Source organism: Solanum pennellii, chromosome 9, assembly GCF_001406875.1.
Source record: "Solanum pennellii chromosome 9, SPENNV200".
Taxonomy (NCBI): domain Eukaryota; kingdom Viridiplantae; phylum Streptophyta; class Magnoliopsida; order Solanales; family Solanaceae; genus Solanum; species Solanum pennellii.
The window spans coordinates 4,237,873-4,259,512 of record NC_028645.1 but is presented as its reverse complement, the minus strand read 5'-3'; the positions used below and the strand labels follow the sequence as shown (position 1 = coordinate 4,259,512).

Here is a 21,640-nt window from a genome sequence, read left to right as displayed (position 1 = left end):
GAAGTATATTGTGCAGCTGGTGTAGCATATGAGATGATAGGTGCGTTTGGATGGGGTGGCCAATAAATTTAAAATTGAAACTTTTTTTTAAAAAAAATCAATTTTTTTCCAAAAAAATTTATAGTACTTTTTACATAGTTGTATAAATTTTATTTTAAAAAATAGAAAATTTTACGTATATATTTTCGATCAAACTTTAATTATTTGACTCTTAAAACAGGAAAAGTTTCACATAAATCGAAATAAATGAAGTATATTGTGATTGAGCTGGTGTAGCATGTGAGATGATGGGTATGTTTGGGTGGGGGTGGCCAATAAAATTTAAAATTGAAATTTTTTTTAAAAAAATTGTTGTTTTTTTCAAAAAAATGTAATTTAAAATTTGAGCAGAGTTTTCGAAAAAAATTTTCTTAATTTTTTAAGGGAAGTCATTTTTTTTAATTTTGAGTAAAATGAGTTGATTTGAAAAACTTTTTTCAACTAAATATGAGAAAATTGGAAAACACTTTCTGGTTCCTTCATACCAAACACACTCAATATCAAAAAAGATTAGGGTTCAATTTAATTTGTTAATGTCATTTTAATTGAATTCATCAGGTTAAATTTATTTAATACGATATACATTATTAATGTGATTTATAAATTCTTATACAAAAATAAGTTACTTAATATACTATAAAAGAGTAACAACTACGAATTTCTCGACAAATATCTGAATTAATCGACCAAAAATAGTGACTTCTTATCTACCCAAGGAAATGACATTTTCTGTTGGAACAAATTGTGGGCATGCACGTACCTTGGTTTAAGTTGTTAATGTGTATATCTTTTTATTTATCTCAAATTATTTGATATTATTTAATTAACTTGACATGTAAAAATTAAAATTATTTTTCAAAAATTGATGATAAAATTTAAATATTTATGCTACATAGGAAACAAAAATAATAATTTAATATAGTACTTTTAGCATAATAATAGCTAATGTTTACGTTTCGAGAATATTTTTTTTCACGTATTATTTTTTCTCTAGAACTTGCTAGATACCAATAATTTGTGGCTCAAAATCTACACAAGTATGTTCATAATTGACTACACAAGTTTATGTCTAATATGATTAATTAAGTTGTGTTTAACGAATAAGATGATCATTGAAGAGTATTGATAAAAAAATTGTAAGATAATTAAATAAGTTCTAATTTTAATAGAAAATGAAGAATTAAATGATTATTTTGTTAATGAAATGTGTTCAATTATTTTGTCAATCTTCCTCTTTGTATAAGTAGCTTGATATAACTTCATATTATTACACATCCAAGATAAAAGTATTTCTAGCTATAATTTATTCTATATATACACTTATAGTACTCTAGTCTTGTTTTAAATAATTTAGATGAATTTTGTACTTTGACACATTCAATTAATTAATGACATAGTTATATTATTATTGTTAGGTTGTGGAGTCTGATTAATATTTGATGTACTGTCATATATTAATGTTCACGCGGTTATGGAGCCAAATTTTAGGTTGTACAGTTCATTCTCCATTTATTCTCAGTAACTGTTCATACTCTGAATCATTAATATATACCTCACCGCCGTAGAAGTTTACCCACGAGGTGTTACAACGATTTATTGATTTTCTCTCTTTTTCTCTCTTTCTCTCTCTAGATATCTCATCTCTCTCTCGAAAGTTCTTGTATTCTTTATTCATCAAGTGTGTGTGCGTGGATTCGATCCTAACAACTGTATGTCATGTATATAAAGTAGTATGTCAAAAATAATGTATTTATTGCTAAAAATAATGACACTTCGTAGATATGATATGTACCGACTTTGTGAGTTTTTCGTTTGTATCTCAAAACTTAGTGACTTTGGGTTAGAGAAACTAGTTATATAACTTTTGTATGAAAAACAAGTACTAATAGTTACTTGATAAATATGAAATTTGTTCAAATATTTATAAAATTGAAGAGTAAGATAATAAAAGAATAATAATAATTTTAATACGAACATTCGATTTATTTACTGTCTACTCTAATATTTACCTCTATATTCTTCTATTAAAGTACAATATACCATGTCATATCTAACCATCATTTTATATCATTTTTTTTAGAACATTTATACCTTTCTAGTTTCTAGCCTTAACTTAGTGACATAAAATAATATATAATACAACCTATCACAAAATCCATATATACGTTTATTAATAATATATTGTTCTTTTTAATGATATTTAACTTATATATATGAATAATTATATAAAGAATTCTGCCGATGGACCTTGTATTTAAAAAAATGAAATTCGTAACTTTTGAAATAAATTAAAATTATTATAATAAATAAAAATAATTTGATAATCATGTATAGAATTTAAACTCGCAATCTCAACGAAAGAATCTAGGGCTTCAACTTGTTTTTCAAAGAAAAAAAGGAAAAACCCCAAGTTGAGCACTGAATCAAAATATATACAACTACATTTCATATTCTTATTCTTGCTTAAATAATTTTTTAACCTATAGTATGGATTGGACCTTTCCTTTTTCTTTTTTCTTTTTAGGAAAAAAAAAGGGAAAATGTGTTGGGCTTTGTGGAGGCTTGTGAGCCGGCCCGACCCATTACTGAAACCCTAGATTAACCATTTGGCTTTCCTATAAATATGATCCTTGTATTTGTAATTCTAGCGTAGCACAAGTGAAATAAAATCCTCCTGTTACAGTCGTGGAGTAGGGAAACCGAACCACGTTAAATTCTTGTGTGTCCCGTTTGTGTTCCGTTTCTCTTTTCTCTAGATTATTTGTGTGTGTTGTGTGTTTAATTCCCAACAATTGGTATCAGAGCGAGGTTTCAACAACATTGTAACACAAACTGTGAGAAATTGTCACCTAGGGTTCTTGTGTGAAGAACTGTGTGCAGGGAGGAGTAGCCGCCGTTACCGTGTGGGTAACCTCAAGCAGCAGCCGGCTAGGAGAACCGCGCAGGGTGCGAACAGCCGTCGTCCGTGTGCTGTCCGTCGCGCCGTTCCGTTGGCCGCCGCGTCGAGGAGCCTCAGATCCAGCCGCGAGCGTCCAGATCGTGAGCATCGTCCAAATCGCCGCCCGCTGTCTGTAGACGCCGTTAAGGGAATTGCCGAAGTCCTTTGAGATGGCAGAAGATGGGAAGTTCCGAATTGAGAAGTTCGATGGTACAGATTTCAGTTGGTGGAAGATGCAGATTGAAGATTTGCTGGTTCAGAAAGATTTGGACGTAGTGTTGGGTGACAAGCAAGGAAAATTGTCTGATGCAGAGTGGGCAGTTTTGGATCGGAAAGCTATGTCAGTTATCCGACTCTCGTTGACCAAGAATGTTGCGTTCAACATTCTTAAGGAGAAGACAGCGAAAGGCATCTTGGAAGCCTTGTCTAACATGTACGAGAAGCCATCTGCAGCAAACAAAATTTTTCTGATTAGAGAGTTGGTGAACACAAAGATGAAGGAAGGCAGTTCAGTTACCGAGCACATCAACTCATTGAATTCGATCTTAGCCAGACTTTTGTCAGTTGGCATTAAGTTCGATGATGAAGTTCAAGCTTTACTACTGTTATCATCATTGCCTGACAGTTGGTCCGGAACGGTTACAGCAGTTGCCAGTTCAGTGGGACCTAATGGATTCACCTTTGAGAAGATTCGTGATCTCGTTCTTGGCGAGGATGTCAGAAGAAGGAGTTCTGGAGAATCATCAGGTGATATGCTAAACGTCGTCAGAGGCAGAGGAAATAACAGAGGTAGTGGGAGCAGGAACCGAAGAAGGAGTCAGTCAAAGGCTCGGGATGGCTCAGGTGTAACATGTTGGAACTGCAAGGAGGTGGGGCATTTCAGGAATCAATGCCAGAAAGACAAACAAGTCAACATTGCAGAAGACAGCGTCAACGAGGATTTGTTTATCTGTTGCGCGGAGAGCAATGTGGATTCCTGGGTCATGGATTCTGGTGCTTCTTTTCACGCTACCCACAGCAGTGAAGCATTGCAGAATCTGGTTATTGGAGACTTTGGAAAGGTAAGGCTTGCAGACGATAGAGCTCTTGATGTTACGGGCATGGGTGACATGGTGCTGAAGACGCCAGTCGGTTTCTGGACCTTGAAGGATGTCAGAGTTGTTCCAAGCTTGACGAAAAGTTTGATTTCTGTTAGGCAGTTGGATGAACAGGGACATCATGTGAAGTTCGGAAATGGGCAGTGGAAGGTCGTGAGGGGCAATCTTGTCATGGCTCGTGGAACAAAAAGAGGATCGTTGTATATTGTCGGATTACCGTCTGAGGGAGTGACCGTCCCAGTTCAGAAGAAAAACAAAGTCCGGTTCACAGAATCTCGTGGGCAGAAGAAGGTTGTCTTTGCAAGAAAGAAACCCAGAGCCACAGGTCAGATTCAGGATGAACGAGCAAGGAAAGGTTCAGGAAGACCAGTCAGAGGCGTTTGTGGCAGTGGGAGCACCGGCCGTGCTTCAGCCAAGGCTCCTAGAAGACAGTGGGTCAAGAGAACCAGTATTCCAGCTGTTGATACGTCTCCAGAAAATTTCTTGCTGAGTATGGAGAGTGTTTGTTCTCAGGGAGTTCTAGGATCCGGCAGTTCGTGTCTCAAGTGGGAGCCGGTAGGGACCGAGGACGAGTCAAGGGCAGTTTCAGCCGTGACTGATGTGTTGAAGCTTCGGGGAGCTTCAACGGGCCTTTCAGTTGACTGATGAGAAGGCCGCTGTAGCAGGAGAGAGTTGAAAAAGATTACTAGACATACAAGTGTTCTAAGTGGATGGCAGTTGAAATTCTTCAAGCCTCCAAGTGGGAGATTGTTGGGCTTTGTGGAGGCTTGTGAGCCGGCCCGACCCATTACTGAAACCCTAGGTTAACCATTTGGCTTTCCTATAAATATGATCCTTGTATTTGTAATTCTAGCGTAGCACAAGTGAAATAAAATCCTCCTGTTACAGTCGTGGAGTAGGGAAACCGAACCACGTTAAATTCTTGTGTGTCCCGTTTGTGTTCCGTTTCTCTTTTCTCTAGATTATTTGTGTGTGTTGTGTGTTTAATTCCCAACAAAATGTACGAGTATCCCCTTAATTTATGCCTGAAATTTTAGAGACACACTTATACTATACTAAGGTCCTATTACTTCCTGAACTTATTTTATAGTAATCTTCTACCTCTCTTCGGCCTACGTTACACTATCTTGAAAAAAAAATTCAACCAGCGTTGCGCCCACAAGATAGTGCCACGTAGGACGAAAAGGGGTAGAAAATTATTAATAAAATAAGTTCAGGGGGGTAATAGGACCTTAATATAGTATAAGTGTGTCTATGAAATTTCGAGCATAGGTTGAGGGGGTACTTGTGCATTATCCCAAAAAATGATATGAAATACTAAATTATTTATTTGGATCAAATGTTATAGTCATAGTTTATTTTATTTATATTCATAGCAAGTATTCTATTTTTTTGTCATCTGATTCGGTATACGATTAACCCTTTTATATTTTTCGATATAAAATGTGTCTGTGTTTGTATAAACGAGAGAAAAATGTATATACAAATATAAATACATATATTTTCGTCCTATACACTTATAATTATATAAATACAAATCTTATTATACAAATTACAATGTATAAATAAATTTATATAAAACTAAACAATTTGTATAAATTAAATTAGATGTATCTAGCGAATTATACGAATCAAAAGCTTCATAGCAAAATAAAATTTGCTATGAAGCACAATTATACAAACTATAATTATAACATATAAATATGATTCTTATATTATTAGTTTTAATATTAATCATTCATCTGATTCATAGATTAAAAATTAGTGCTAATATTTTGGGTTTGGCTTACATACATTTTCAACTTCTCATAATTCTTCCGTTCAATTTGATTTTCATGTTTTAGCTTAGTGTAAAGCTTAAAATGTTAAAATGTTTTTAAATTTTATGGTCTTAAATTAAAGGTACGAAGAATGTATCAAAGTATAATTTTGATACAGTTAAAAATAAAGAGTTATCAAAAAAGGAGGAAAACTATTTTAAAATCGACTAAAAAGAAAAAAGACTATGAATATAAATAGACTATGAACTATAGCTTATCAAGAGTCATAGAAAGTATATAATGATTATACAATATAGTGTACCTATACTTGAACTATACACTAATTATACATTATGATATATCCAAAAATATATTAACTTTACAATATAACGTACCCATACACCAGCTATACAGTGACTACACAATAAGATACACTCAAAAGACTAAATATAGTTTAGTTATACATTTATATACATTAATTATACATGAAGTATACATAAATTATTCAATCTCGATCAACTCAAAATTACCTCTATATAGTCCCAAATTTTTGATATGAAACTCTCTCGATGTTTCAAGACTTTTGATATATAATTCGCTCGAAATGATTCACGCATCGATTTATAAAAAAAATTAAGTGGATTGTTTTTAGGTATGAAATATAATCTAATGGAAATTTTTGTATAATTTGTCAAAATAAAATAGAATAAATAAACGGAAATTGAGATATAATAATAAGCAGATTATCTACAAAAATGATATGAATAGAGACATAAAGTCAACTTTAAAGTTCTATCTCTTTTTTTTTTTTTGGTGGAGTTAATGATTTTGTCCTAAAACAAAGAATAATTTGAGTGGCCAAAAAGGTGCTCAATTCAATATTCCAAAATGTAACTAGCTCATAAGAAGCAAATATCATTTTTTTAATTCTTTTTTTTTTAAAAAAGAGGCAAATATCATTTTATTCTTTTTTTTTTTGTACATAAGCAAATATCTATCATTCAAAAGAATAAAATATTATGTGACTATTCTTTTGATCCACAAAAAAAAAAGACTTCTCTCTTTACAAGAAAAACAACTCACCCTAGAAAATTGTATGGAGGTGATTAACAAATTTAAGCATATCAAAAAGAAAAAAGAATGGTTATCCTTGTTCATAATGTTTATTGTAACTATTCAATATTCGATATTTACTAATCTAACTAAATTGGATAAGTAAAAAATAAGTATATTATAAAGATAAATTATTCTCTATATGAATTTTTTTTCATTTTCATAGTTGAATTTAATTGTTTTGATTAAGATGGAAGAGTTTCAACCATCCACAACTCTTCATAGAGAGATATGTGTATTCATCCTATTATATATTTTATATGTTTACACTCTATATTTGATAATTAATTTTGGGACTTGTTAATGATGAGTTGATGACAATATTTTATAATTCGAACCTGATAACTAATAAAAAATAAATATTGGCGTAACTCGATCTCAACAACTAGTTTAAGATATAAGAATTGGTCAAAACCATACCATGAAATGAAAATATGTTTGGTTTGAGGGATAAAGAATACAATTTCTAGAATAAATTTTGGATTAATTTATTCTAAGTTTTGTTGAGTTTTAAATTTTGGGACTATCAATTTTGGAATTAATTATATTATAATCATAGTATTATTTTAATCACACACTAAAGATAAGATAATAATTCCAGGATTATTAATCCCTTAACTAAACAACAAAATGACATACATTTGCCTTTCTCAATAATTTTTCTTCCAAACTATTTAAGGAAGACAAGGTTAAAATTGCAAACAAAAATTTATCCCAACTTATCTACTTCTACTACATTAAAATTAATTAGCAATTGCCGTTAAATATGTATTTTTAGTGGCAATTAGCACTCTTTGTATGTGTCACTAAAGATTTTAGCGACATTGGATCTAATGGTACTTAACTAATGCCGGTAAAGACTTTAACACTCTTTATTAATATATTCATTTATTACCGCAAAAAATTATTTTTGTTGTAATGTTCAAAACCAAATACTATATATATGTTTCATATTATACTAGTATATCCTCTTTTTTAGTCCAATAAACTGAACATCTATCAATAAAAAATACATTCATTAAATAATTTTATCAATACTAATCTCAATATTATAATTCCTTTCATTATAAACTTAGTATAACTTATTCCCCAATCAAACCATTTTTAAATACCCCTTAATCCATTAATGTGGAACTCATTGCATTCCTTTAATTAAACATCATAATTGAATATCTAAATCATAAACAATACAAGATGAAGACTCAATATCATGTTAAATAATAAATTAGATAAATATAACTCTAATATTATTTGTTAGCACATGGGCTGATAATTGTGCAAAGGGTCCTCTCTATCTTTTACACTTTGGAGTCTTGCCAAAGTGACATTTCCTTCATGTAACATCAAATCAAATATAAGAGGATTTTTTATTTTTATTTTTTATCCAAACATATAATAATGACTTCTATTATTAATAATTAAAAAAATAACCTATGAGTTATTTAATGATACATTAGTTTTGGAGTGAATTCTCCCCTTGAAGTTATAGCTACTAGGTGAGGGATAATTCCTTGACCACAACTTTTTTCTTGAATTTTTTTCTTATATTATGTATTTATATTTTTATTTTTGATTATAAATTAAATCAATGTAAATTTTAGGGTGCATTGGGTACGAAAGATTGAGATAAATAAAAAGATATTTTTCTAAAACTTTTATATGTTATCTAGACAGATATTACGAAGGTGAAGGTAAGAAAGTGGAGTGTTGACTACAAATGTAACGGTAAAGATAAGGTGAACATGTTGGAGAGGGTAATGATAAGGAAAATGATTTCGCTAATAAAAATAAAGAAAACAAGTTGTACAAATAACATTCAAAATTTATCGCCTCCTCCCCACCCCCACCACCCCCGAACCCCTACTTCTCACCATATCCCTTTCATAATGTTTTACTAGATAACATATAAATATTCGTGAGATAATATTTTCTTTCTTACTTATCAAATACACATGTTTCAAAGGTAGTACTAAAGTTTAGTTTAGTACCACTATATATTAGTGTACTTTCATTAAAATTAAATTACTTATAAGCGCGCAAAATTCATATCACTAACTTATAATAATGTCAAAGATATTATAATGTAATACATAAAATCATACATATATAATGTTATCAACACATTTATCGGTTCGAAATGAGAACGACAATTCATTATGTGGTGTTCTACACAAGATAAGGTCATCTTTATTCAAAATTTTAATCACATATATGAAAACAAAACAAGTCTCGAGAGGAGAGATGAGCTTGATTACTTACGAGGTCGTATTTTCTGTCTCGATACTTACATAAAACAAGTAATCCTAAGATAATAATATTTGACAAAATTCTTGGACTTCATTTATCTTAATTCAAATCTTATAACATCTAAATCAATTCAAATCCCATGATAAGAAAATATTGTTGTTTGAGAAAAACAAAAAAAAAATGGAGATAATATTGCTACTTGCTACTTTGGCCTTTGGATGGAGAATATAGACATGGGGTTGTGTATTTTAGATTGAAAAGGACATAGAATAAAGATAGATATAAATGGTTTTTTTTTCTTTTGGAAAGGGGGTTAGAATTAAGCTAAATTATATATGAGGAAAAAAGAAAAAGAAATCATATAGCAATTATAATATGCCTTCTACCAATATGACTTTTAGGTGCACTGGTGGGAGTATTTTACCCTTAATCAGAGGTCTCGAATTTGAGCTCTGGGTATGAAAAAAATCATATTGGAAGCATCACCACCAAATGGGCCCCGCAGAGCGCCATCCAGACTTAGTTGGAGCTCCAATGTGAACTTCGAACACCGATTGAAACCGAGAAAAAAATTATAATATGCCTTTTCCTTGTCATTTATAGTTTGGTAGATGCCATAGCACATGACAAAAGAAAGATAAGCAAGTGAATATTGGTTCGATGATTGGAAATGTGAAAGACAATAAATGAAGGGTCATTTTTCTTTGAAAAGTGAAGCAAGAAGATAAGAGGGAACCTATTATATAATGAAATGTAGTATTTGTATGAATGTGAAATGAAAATTTAAATAAAGAAATTATTGGATAGGAATCTTGTTCCTAATTGATTAAAGAGAGGAAAAGATATCTTTATAAAGGATTGAGAAGAAGTCAAGTCTCAAATGGCTTGGTTGCTTATTCTATAATAATATTACGTTATAATCTTTTAACTCTAGATGTAACTTATAACATCTTGAATTGAGTAAGTAAATTTTAACACCTCAAATACTTGTAACATCTTGAATTGAGTAAGTAATTTAACATCTCAAATACTTCAGGTTCGAGCCTTGAGAATGAATATGTAGTGATCTATGAAGCATAAAAAAGAAAAAAGAAATGTCCAACATGAAGCTCGAAGGTTTGAGCGTTGAGAATGAATATAATGTGACGTAAAAAGAAAAAAAAAACGCCCACCGTGGGCTCGAATCCACGATCACAAGGTTAAGAATGAATATGATGTGACGTAAAAAGAAAAAAGAAACGCCCACCGTGGGCTCGAATCCACGATCACAAGGTTAAGAATGAATATGATGTGACGTAAAAAAGAAAAAAGAAAAAAGAAACGCCCACCGTGGGGCTCGAACCCACGACCACAAGGTTAAGAGCCTTGCGCTCTACCAACTGAGCTAGACGGGCTTTGTTGTTAAATTTTATTACTCTTAGTACATAGATTAATATTTCCATTCCAGACACAAAAAAACAAATTCCCTCTTTTCCATTTATGCGACACTATTTTCTTATTATTAATTTATTTTTAAAATGATACTTTTTTCTATTTGAAATATATATAACTTTAAACTTTCCATTTTACACTTAATAACATGCGTTAATAGGAAAGTTTACGATATACTATAATAGAAAAATCTTAGCTTTTGAAAACTAAAATCTTTACATAGTAATTGAAAAGTTAAGAAAGTTATATACTCAAAAACATGTAGAAACATTGTTCCAAATATGTAGAGTCTCAAAATTTTGTGAACATTATATATGCTCAAGATTCTTCTTTTATTACTTTCTTAGAGCCATTGAACAAACAATTTGCTTATAAAATAAAATGCCGTGTATATGCATAATATATACAAAGGCTAATCTAGGATCTAGAGTGAGCGGTTCAGTACGACTATGATCTATTAATATATGTATATATTCAAATTCCTTTTTGTGTATGTACACGTAGCTCAAGTCAAAAGCAATGAGTCCAATTGAACCACTTAACCAGCCCAAGATCCACCTCTGCACATATATGTGTTGGACCAAATGTGTCGAGCAAAAACTAGTATATCATATGTATACATTGCTCTAGTAAAAAAGCAAGGAGTTGGATTGAACCATTGGACTCGCCTATGATCCGCCTTTCTACGTATATGTGTTGTACTAAATGTGTCAAGCAAAAGCTATTTGTACCTTATGTATACATAGCTCGAGTCAAAAGCAAAGAGTTCAATTGAACCACTGAACCCATCCTAGATCCGCCTCTGTAAGTTTATATGTTTGGACCAAATGTGTCAAGCAAAATCAATGTATACCGCGTATGTATACATAGCTCGAGTCAAAAGCAAAGAGTTCAATTGAATTACTGAACCCTCCCTAGATCCGCCTCAGGTGTATGTGTTGGACCAAATGTGATGAACATCAAGTGAAAACCAGCTCTTCTAAAAGATCATTCAATATAAGATCCTCCAACTCCAGTCCACCACACACAGCATCAAATTGAAGGTTCATCCAAGTCTCATCTTTTGCTAGATCACGACTCACAACATCGTCAATTGGTTGATCATTCTTCATTTCAGACTCGAAACACGAGGTTACCTCTTTCCATACCTCACCAAGGACATGGTAGCCAATAGGCATCGTATGGATATGAGTATGACACGTTAACGACTTTGGCCAGTAGGAACATGATCTCTCATAAATTTGTAACAAGACCTCATTGATCAAATCAAACAAGAGTAGTTGATCACAAGTAACACCCTCTTGATCAAGTAAACAATATCCTTCCACTTCATCAAATAATGAAGGATTCACTGGTTTATCAGCAGAATGCCATTTCCCTATAATCTTATCTCCACTGAATCCTGATAGTTCTAGTACATCTTTTACATAATTGAATTCACATTCATATCTTTTATCAACCTGAATTTGCAAAATTCTGTTCAGATCACTCGATGACAATCCTCTTTTGTCGGTATTAACTGCATCTTCTACTGCACCTATAAAGTCATCGTTTTAGTTTGCTATACGCATTTTATAGAGAGATATAACTTACATAGCACGGATCATACATGAAGGCACGTACATAATTTACATGTGTTATGCAGAAAGTATCAAACTTTGGTATGTTTGGCGTCATTTCATATTCACATCAAGATCAATACATGTTTCGAATGTGTCCAAATTAATAGTTTGCTTAGAAACAACAATGTACTCAGTGCAGTCCCACACATTGGGTTATGGGGAGGGTAGAGTGTACACAGACCTTATCCATACCTGAGAGGTTGCTTCCGATAGACCTTTAGTTCAAGGAAAAACAAATAAAAGCAATGCAGAAAAAGAAGTTACGAATGTGAAAGTATAACAAAGCATGCTGAGCAGTAACTATAACAAAATCGATAATCAAAGTACAAGAAACAATCGATAGATCAGTCTGCTTATATAGCATAGAGAAGAATATATAGATTGCCTCGAATAAGATACCTTTAGCTGCCGAGAGCTCATTTGCACCAGAAGTAGCATTCTGAATAATCATATCAGGCAGAGGAACAGGAATTGGTTTATCTATGTTTGAAACAACTGATGAAGTTCCCTCGATAATGTTTTCAAAGGGGGAAGAGTTCTCACGAGTCCTTAAGCCACCAAAGTCATCAAATCTCTCGCTAACATCAAGAAAAATTGTACTCTTCGAGTCTGAATTATAACCCTTCTCAGTATGGTTTTCGGAACCTAAAGGAATGTCTAGGGACTTCTGTTCATTGGACTTGCAAATTCCTACGTATAAGTTGCTGCTCGATGTAGCTCTGTCTAGTGTATACGAGGATCCACGTTCAGGAGAGTCCTCACATTTAAAAGAATTGTAATATGTGAGATCAGGCATAGAGAGAATCCTATCGAGACCTATAGGACTTCTTCTACCCGGTGAAGGTGATCTAGATGTTCTAAAGCTCGAACGATCAGAAATGTGATGTTTTTCTTCCCTATAGAAAGATGAGTCGAGAAATCCATTATATTTGTGCAATGACTCATTAACAGATGATGTTCTCCTAAAGGATGTCATTTTTTCACTCCTCGTAAACGGAGAATTGCAATGAGCAAAAGTACTTCCCTTTTCAATATCCTTTGATGATCGATGACCATGTGGAACCTTATGAAGGACAGCATCCATGAAAATTCGATGCCTCTCCTTTCTACTCTCCTCGAGTGCATATCTTATTTTTTGCTTTAGATTCTTAAAACGATTGAGAATGAGTTTACTACTCTCACGGTCTTTCTTTTCTGCGCGAGGTGAACAAGCAGAGGCATTATCAAATGATTCAGCTCTTCTGATCAACACGTTTTTTCCAACATCATCATCGCTACTCAAATCCGTTGATGTCACTGAGTTGCTATTAAATCCACCAGAACCAGACACCTCACTACCAACTTGTGACTGATCCTCTTCCCCTTTAGCATGATGCCTACATTTCCTTGACCTGACAGCTTTTCTTCCTCGTGATCTACGCGAAGGAAATGAAATCGACTTTATAAACCCGAGCATTAACTTGGATGAGTCATTTCTCATGTTTTCTACTTCCATAGGCTCTTGCACTGCACGGTCTCGTATTTTTTTGGTGGGAGGGTCTAACAGACTAGCAACAGAATACATCTCTTTGTAATTAGTATGCTCCAAAGTCTTGTCATGAGAAGATTGTAGATCAGCAAGGTCTAGATGTTGAATAGAATTAGTTCGTTCGAGCTGTATAGGACAGGATGAACTTCTTCGGTGCCTGCCCTTTCTTTTTTTAGACGTCTCTTCTTGAGTAATCAAAGACCTTATCCGAGATAACATTGAACTTTTGGACACTTGATTAGGTTCTTTGATTTTCGACACAATCTGAAATGATACAGTCGATGACATAGTAAGTTTAGCGTGCATATATGTACATAATGTAGCAACAAGCTGTCAAACGGACAGCACAAAAATAGAGACTTAAAAACCTCTCATATACTGCCTGGCAAACTTACCAGGGAACTCTCAGTAGCAGTTGCATTATCCCCTAGATCTTCAACCACTGGAAAAAGTGAAAAATAGTTAAACAGTATGCAAACAATACAACTTCACCATCTAACATGACATGCTTAAGAGTCTAAATAAACATAATGCAGCAATGGGAGATTCTGTTTATGTTTTTTTTCTCTGTTCTTAATTTCCTCACCAGCAACTCGCTTTCCACCACCCTTCCTTTTGCGCGGAAGGCGTTTCCTGTGAAGTATCCACATGCATCCTGGAGGACTTTCCGGACTAATACTTGGATCTTGGTGCTGCAATCCCTTTCCCATTGTGTAATAGTACAATCGAATCGCCTTTATTCTCAAGGCCTAGCGAGTTCCTTTTATTTTTCCTCAGTCTTCCTACACCTGAACCATATGTAGGAAGACAATAAGCTAAAAAAACAATAGATGATCAAACAAAATAACAACAATTCACTTATTCAAACTTTCCCCATTTCAATTACAACTAGTAAGATCTACAAAGTGTGTTTCACTTTCAAATCTCATAATATGGGCATCTCAAAAGTTACTTTACTTGATATCTATGCTGGTGAGAGGTAATACCAACCTATGATGTTTGTCGTATGTCGAGGTGCATGCAAGTCGACCCAGACAACACGGTTATACATGAAAAAAAAAAGGATTTATACATGAGTAAGTTTGTCTACACAGAATTATCCTTCATCCTTAACCAAAGGTCTCGGGTTAGAATCTCCCTGTATACATAGTAGCCTTTGTTAGGGATTGTTTTTACCACCAATGTGGAAAAGTTTGTCTAGATAAAAAAAAAATGAATCTAAATAGTATCTTTGCAATTGTAAGCTTTCGCATGATATCCTAATCACTTTCGAACCTAACAAGTAGATACATGATTAAACCAAAAACTATAATTTATTTTTTTTTGACAAAGCAATTTTCACATCCATATCATAAGATTAAAAGAAAAGACAACTTAGAGTAAAATAATCATAGATGTATCCAATATATATGCAAGGTAATATATTAAATGGTGCACTTACTGGTTTTTAAATTCTGAATCTGTCTCTGACATATATAAACGAGTATTATAATTAAAATATTATCGTCATCGTTATCGTCATTATAATACCTTAGTATATAAATTGAAGCTTCATAAACATGATTGAATTTTGCAGAGAAAGTGAAGGAAGAAGAAGGAAATGGATGGAAGAGAATTGGGAGAGAGAAAAAAATAATACTATAATTTTGTTTATTTAATTTTGGCGCCATTTATTCGCCAACCGTTTTCCGTTTCTTTCTCTAAAATTAAAATGGATAAACTTTAGGTTTTTTATTAAGGATTTTGATTTAATTTTTTTTTTTGTAAAAAAAGAATTTTTAATTCGGTACATACTTTATACGTAGATTACACTAGATAAATTATTGTAATAAAAGACTTTGACTAGGCGGTTCATTCACTAGTAAATATGAGATTTTACCTAACGTAAATTCTGTGAGAAATATGTGTTATAGATCATGAGTTTTCCTAGCAATCTCCTAGCCAAATCAACTCATTGAAATAATTCATGGTAGAAATCAATTCTCAGTTAAATAGGGAAAACTTTCTATTTTTTTCATAAGAAAACATTTTTATTTTTTTTCTTTACCCACTATTTCAATTAAAATATCTGTGAAAATATTCTCTGGATATTTTTTAGTAGAAAGTTTAGTGGGGAAATACTAATCTTTTAGTACTGATTAAATTTAGGGAAACTTACATAAATATACTATAATAAAAAAATATTTACTATTTATAGCAATAATATTTTTTTTCACTTGATCACTTTTAATTCATTTATAATACAAGTTTAATACATATTACAAAGAACAATTTATTATTCATATATAATGCAAATTTTAATCATGAATAATACATTTATCACGCATTTTAATACACTTATAATACAATGTGACAATTTTTTACCAAACAAACATGATATATTTCAAAAAATAATTATAATTCATATATATTGCATACATAATTCACTTTTAATACATATTACAGATTTAACAAAATATTACTATAAATGATAATAAACAAAAAATATCGCTAAAATCAGTAATTATTTTTTAAAATATATTAATTTATGTAATTTTTCCTTTAATTTATCCTTGTTTTGATTCAATCTGAGGACAAGATATATTATTTAATATCGACTTGCCATATATTATAAAGTGAGTGTATTGGTACTTGAAGGTTTATGTGGAATCTAACGAGTAGAAATTATTGGGATTGACATTGAATGTAAAAAATTATATTTGAAGTTAATTTGAATCAATTTTGAAGCAAAACGTGTTAGATAAAGTTTCCTGGGTTAAAGAGTTAATTACATCGTATTCTTACTCTTTTCTAAATTATAAAAATTCTTTAAATTTGGTGAAATTCAGATACATTTCAAAACGTTCTGAAACATCACATTCCGGTTTTAGATACAACCCTCAGCATCCTGATAAACCACGTCTCGATTTAGGATACATCATTCAACATCGTGATACATTGTCTACGTCGTGATACATCGCGTAAAATGCTATGTTCGACCAATACATCAGGTAAAGTGATGTATCCAAAAATAGGAGAGATTAGAATTTTTGTAAAATTTTCAAATGATGGAATTTTATAATATAGTAAAATAAGTAGTGTATTTAGGTAAATTTTCCTAAAACGTATAATGATTCACCAAGAATTGTGAACATGTACATGGGCTTGTCGATCACATGCTAGTTTGATCCACGAATCTTTGATTGGGCCGTTAGGCTGAAAATGAGGCCCAACATCTTGTACTCCCTTGTAGTATACATGCACATTTAGCCCAAAATGCAATAATTGTTCAAACATATAATGCTAAGAGGAAAGATTTTGTTTCGAAATCGATTATTTGCAGATTTGATATGTTTTACTTGAGTCGGGATTTTCGAAAATAACCTCTATACCTTCATAAAATAGGAGTAAATTCTATGTATATATAAGCCTCTGGATATTTCACTAATAAAATTACACTGAAACGTACCGTTGGTTATTCTTATAGAATGATAAGGGTATTAGGTGTGTAATGCATTATTAAAGTTTAGGGATGATACAAATATTGAACCATATATATGTAGTTATATATATTAGTTTGATTATTATACTTTTGTGATATTGTTACTTATTTTTCTTACACATTCTTAGATTATTTATTGAAATTTTACTAACAACATTTAAAATTATAGATTGATAATTATTTTTTAATTATAAACGCTAAAAAGTAGCTATTTGTAAATTTTTTTTTCTGTGGAGGGGAGAAGATAAAGTAATCATGTGAAGGAGTTGTGTCTGAGAAAAAAATTAATTTCGGTATAATCTAGAGGAATCAATATTAAAATTAATTTTCCTTTTATACTAATTAGTTTCAAAAATGAGGAAAAATAATCTTCACATAAAATTTAGTATAAGTTGTATTTTTACTGCCACATATTAATTATCATATGTTAGTTTTTGATGAATAATTGGACTTAAACTTTAAATTTAAATTAGATTAAATTAGTTTAGTAATTTAATTAAAATTATAATTTACATATTAAAAAAACACAGAAAGTACTACTTATAAGCTATATAATTCTTCAATATTAATATAACGAAAAAAGTATATTAATTATAGGAGGAAGGGAGTACACATCTGGCTCATATTTTGTTTTAATTTCCACATAATAAATACATATATGAGTCAATTTAGTATGAACTTATATAAGATAATATTAAAATACATAAATTAGGACTAAATTTTATATAACTAAATAACACATAACTAATCTTTATATTATTACTAACATATACATAATTTTAATCAGCAATCAAATTATAATAACGAAAATGCAATTTATTCTTTTCCCCCCCAAAAAAAAAGTACAATCTTTATTATCAAGACAAATTTTTTTTTGACATGAATTAGATTAAAATAATGATTTTATTAATGTTCATTTTTCTTGGTGGTGGATGTTCATTTAATTATAATTATATATTTCCTTTTTTCCCATTTTACTTTTTATATATAGGATGATAATAATTGTTGATAACAATATTTGTGAATGCTTAGAGATTAAGATGACAATTGACAAATGCAATTATGTCTCTATTTTTTTATTTTTTTTTGCGAAGTATGTAGTTGACCATAAGCCTAGCTTATTAATTATTTTGCTTTTTTAAAAAAATAAATAAATAATGCATAATGAAAAATGATTGTCAAAGTGAAATTGTATATTAAAAGTTTGTTGAATTCAGATTTCTAAGTCAATTATTTAATTAAGTTTCCTCTAATCAATTCTAATTTCGTTGGTTTAACATAAGATGTTGGAGATTGATTACAAGAATCCAAAAAATAATACCTTTATTCCATTTTTTTTTTGTTTTTAGATAATAATATGATTATTGCTAAAGTCAGAAGATGTAAATTGTTGAAGAATATGGCAAATAAAAATAAGTAAAAACAATAAAAAGGTTTAAAATAGTTAACTGACTTAAAGTCAATTTTTTTTTAAAAAAAAATTAAGTGTTCAATAAAATATTATTATATACTCTTTACCGTCATTTCAACTTAAAAAGTAATTTTACATAAAAAGATAGAAAATATTTTAAAATCTAATTAAAATAATCTGATTTTATTAATGTTTCATTTTCTTGGTGGTGGATGCTCATTTAATTTGTTATGTATGTATTAAAATGAGCCTAACTTTACATTGTTTGGTTAAAAAATGGGGAAAAAATCTTTACATTAAATCTACTACTATATTTTTTTTCCATTAATTGTCATATTTCATTTTTAAATAGTTAATTTCAATTTACTTTTGGAGCTAAACTAAATTAACTTAAAATATTAAATTTACAATTCAATTAGTGAAAAACTAAATGAAAAAAACTATACATGTTATTCTTCTTTATCAATAATAATATGATAGAATGATATATCTTAAAATATTAATCAAAATTAATTAATTTAACTTGTGGAATCGATAAGAGAACAATTTTCGAATAAATTATTTTCTTCTCTTTCCAACATAAAACATAGCATTACTAATACAATATTTGGTTCATGTTTTGCTTTTTTCGCAAAATCAATGTATATATAAGTTACGAAGAAATTTATATATTGTTTTATGCAAAACATATAAAAAGACTTTATCTTAACCTTACATATAACTAAATTTTATATAACTAATTCACGAATAGCGTCTATGTTTATTATTTAATCATCCTTTGAGTTAATTAATCCCACCAGAAATTTATTTTAAAATAAATTTACATTTTTAATTAAACAGAAATATAAATTTAATCCAACCATAATTTTATAATATTCCACTTTATGATCGAACAACTCCAAAGGTTGATAACAATTTAATTTGGTAAACTTGAGTTATTACATTTTTCCTTTTTTTCTCTCACTTTTCTTTTTATTTATAGGATGGTACTCCATCCGTCCATAATTGTTTGTCAGGGTAAGATCATGAACTCTTCTCAAGGAAAATTTAATACAATGTATAATTTGATTAATATAACCCTACTGCAACAAGAATATCAAAAGTCTACACAACTTTTCAATTGAACAAAACGGAATAATTATTAAGGGTAGAACTGCAATTTTTAAAATTTATTTTTTAATTGTTTAAATTGACAATTTTTTTAGTCTTAAACATTTATTTTTAGTATATCTGTCAAACATTCGTGGACGGAGGGAGTGATAAGAATTGTTAATAACAATATAGTGAATGCTTAGATATTAAGATGACAATTGACAACTACAATTTTTTAATTCCTTTTGTCTGTATGTTTTTTGTGGGGGATATAGTTGACCACAAGGCTAATTTGTTATATCTTATATTTCAAAATAAGTGTAATTTAATTTAGCAATAATATTTTTTTATTCCTAAATATGTGTTATCTTCTAAATTTAAGAGAAAATTAATGTATATTTTTAATTAATATCTTTTGAATATTCTTCAATTTTAAGAGACATTTATTAAATACGAACGGTTCAGTAAATTGTATATTATATTTATTAATTTCTTAATGAACGTATTTGTTAAGATAACAAGATGAATTTTAAAGTGAAATTTTTATTTTGAAAAAGTTATTGAAATTCATATTTTCAAGTTCAAGTTTCCCCTATTCAATTTTTTAAATCTCCTTGACTTTTATAAAAAAAGAGGATGGAATTGGAATCCACATAATAATACCTTTTTTTTTTTTTCCAATTTTGTTTTTATAGATAATAATAATGTGATTAATGCTAAAGTCAGAAGATGTTGAGTGTTGGAGATGTCAAAGCAAAACCAAAAATAAAAAAAAAGGATAAAAATAGTTAATTCTGTTACCAGTAACTTATAAGTCAAATTATTTTTAAAAAATTTGATATCCAATTTTATTATATAAAATAGATTATTTTATGAAATATAAATAGGGGAAGAAATGTATAAGCTATGATTGGTCATGCCAAACATTTAGCCAGCTGCATTCATATCTCATGCAGACATGGCACCAATTTTATTATTTTTTTCTTAGACACAATTAGTTATCATTGTCATTTTTTTAATTTGAATTTTTGTGACGTTTTATCGATGTCTAGTTTTAATTGTCATAATTTTTTTAGAGTCAAACAATACTCTTTTCATCCATTTTTAATTGTTACTATTTTTTTTAGAGTCAAATGGTAAGAATTTTGACTAATATTTTATGATATATTTTTTCATAATGTTGATATCCAAATAATTGCAATTTATAGTACTTCTCGTCTAGATTTTGGATACCTAAATTTTTTGTTTAAAAATATCAAATTAGTATAATGTAATCCAACTTTGAGGATTAGTCAAACTGACTTGCAAAAATTGCAATATGACAAATAGAATTGGACGGATGGAGTAGTAACTTTGACTAACATTTTATGATGTATTCTTTCAGCATAATATACGACAAAAATGGAACTTAGTATTTTTCGTATAAATTTTGAATATCTAAATTTTTTTGTTTAAAATATTTAATTAATATAATCTAACTTAACTTTGAAAATTTAATTAACTTAACTTTTGAAAAGTATAACATAACAATTAAAAACGAACGGAGAAAATAATTTTTAAAGAAAATTAACATTAATTCTCATTCTACTATAAATAAGGTAGTTTATTAAAAAAAGTATATTTTCTTATAAAATCCACATAAAAGTATAATTTTAATTGTAAATTTATGTCTGATTAAATAATATCATGAATCATGATAGAGAAAAATTAATTTTTGATTTTACTTTGACCCCATTCAATATTCCACAAGTTGCTCCATTTGACTTTTCGAAATCAAAGTACCACCTATATTAATAATTATTCAAAAATAAACACGCTTTGGCTTTTACCTTAGCCTTAATTCCTAAAATTCCACCCCACCCCCACCCCCACCCCACCCCC

At 30.1% G+C, this 21,640-nt stretch overlaps 1 protein-coding gene and 1 non-coding gene across 5 annotated transcripts; both read right to left on the bottom strand.

Moving 5' to 3' along the window:
* Positions 1-10,515: 10,515 nt before the first annotated feature.
* Positions 10,516-10,588, bottom strand: TRNAK-CUU. The gene has a single exon. It is a non-coding gene; the product is annotated as a tRNA-Lys (tRNA).
* A 321-nt stretch (positions 10,589-10,909) lies between these two features.
* Positions 10,910-15,389, bottom strand: LOC107029926. Of its 4 annotated transcripts, none has more exons than XM_027919555.1 (5): positions 15,217-15,389; positions 14,362-14,563; positions 14,171-14,217; positions 12,647-14,039; positions 10,910-12,162 (listed from the first exon to the last, which is right to left on the bottom strand). In XM_027919555.1, the coding sequence occupies exons 2-5, from the start codon at positions 14,483-14,485 to the stop codon at positions 11,585-11,587; spliced, it is 2,142 nt and encodes a 713-aa protein (XP_027775356.1). In that variant the 5' UTR covers positions 14,486-14,563; positions 15,217-15,389; the 3' UTR covers positions 10,910-11,584. The 4 variants fall into 4 exon arrangements, with proteins under 4 accessions (XP_027775356.1, XP_027775359.1, XP_027775357.1 ...); XM_027919558.1 differs by having other exon boundaries at positions 10,910-12,156; XM_027919556.1 differs by having other exon boundaries at positions 15,306-15,386.
* Between the last annotated feature and the right edge of the window lie 6,251 nt (positions 15,390-21,640).

Bases quoted from the DNA above. Each gene is read 5' to 3' on its own strand.
- LOC107029926 (XM_027919555.1), bottom strand. From the start codon at position 14,485: ATGGGAAAGGGATTGCAGCACCAAGATCCAAGTATTAGTCCGGAAAGT. The intron at 14,218-14,361 runs GTGAGGAAATTA...CACTTTTTCCAG, and splicing joins TGGTGGAAAGCGAGTTGCTG to TGGTTGAAGATCTAGGGGAT. The intron at 14,040-14,170 runs GTAAGTTTGCCA...GTATCATTTCAG, and splicing joins CTGCTACTGAGAGTTCCCTG to ATTGTGTCGAAAATCAAAGA.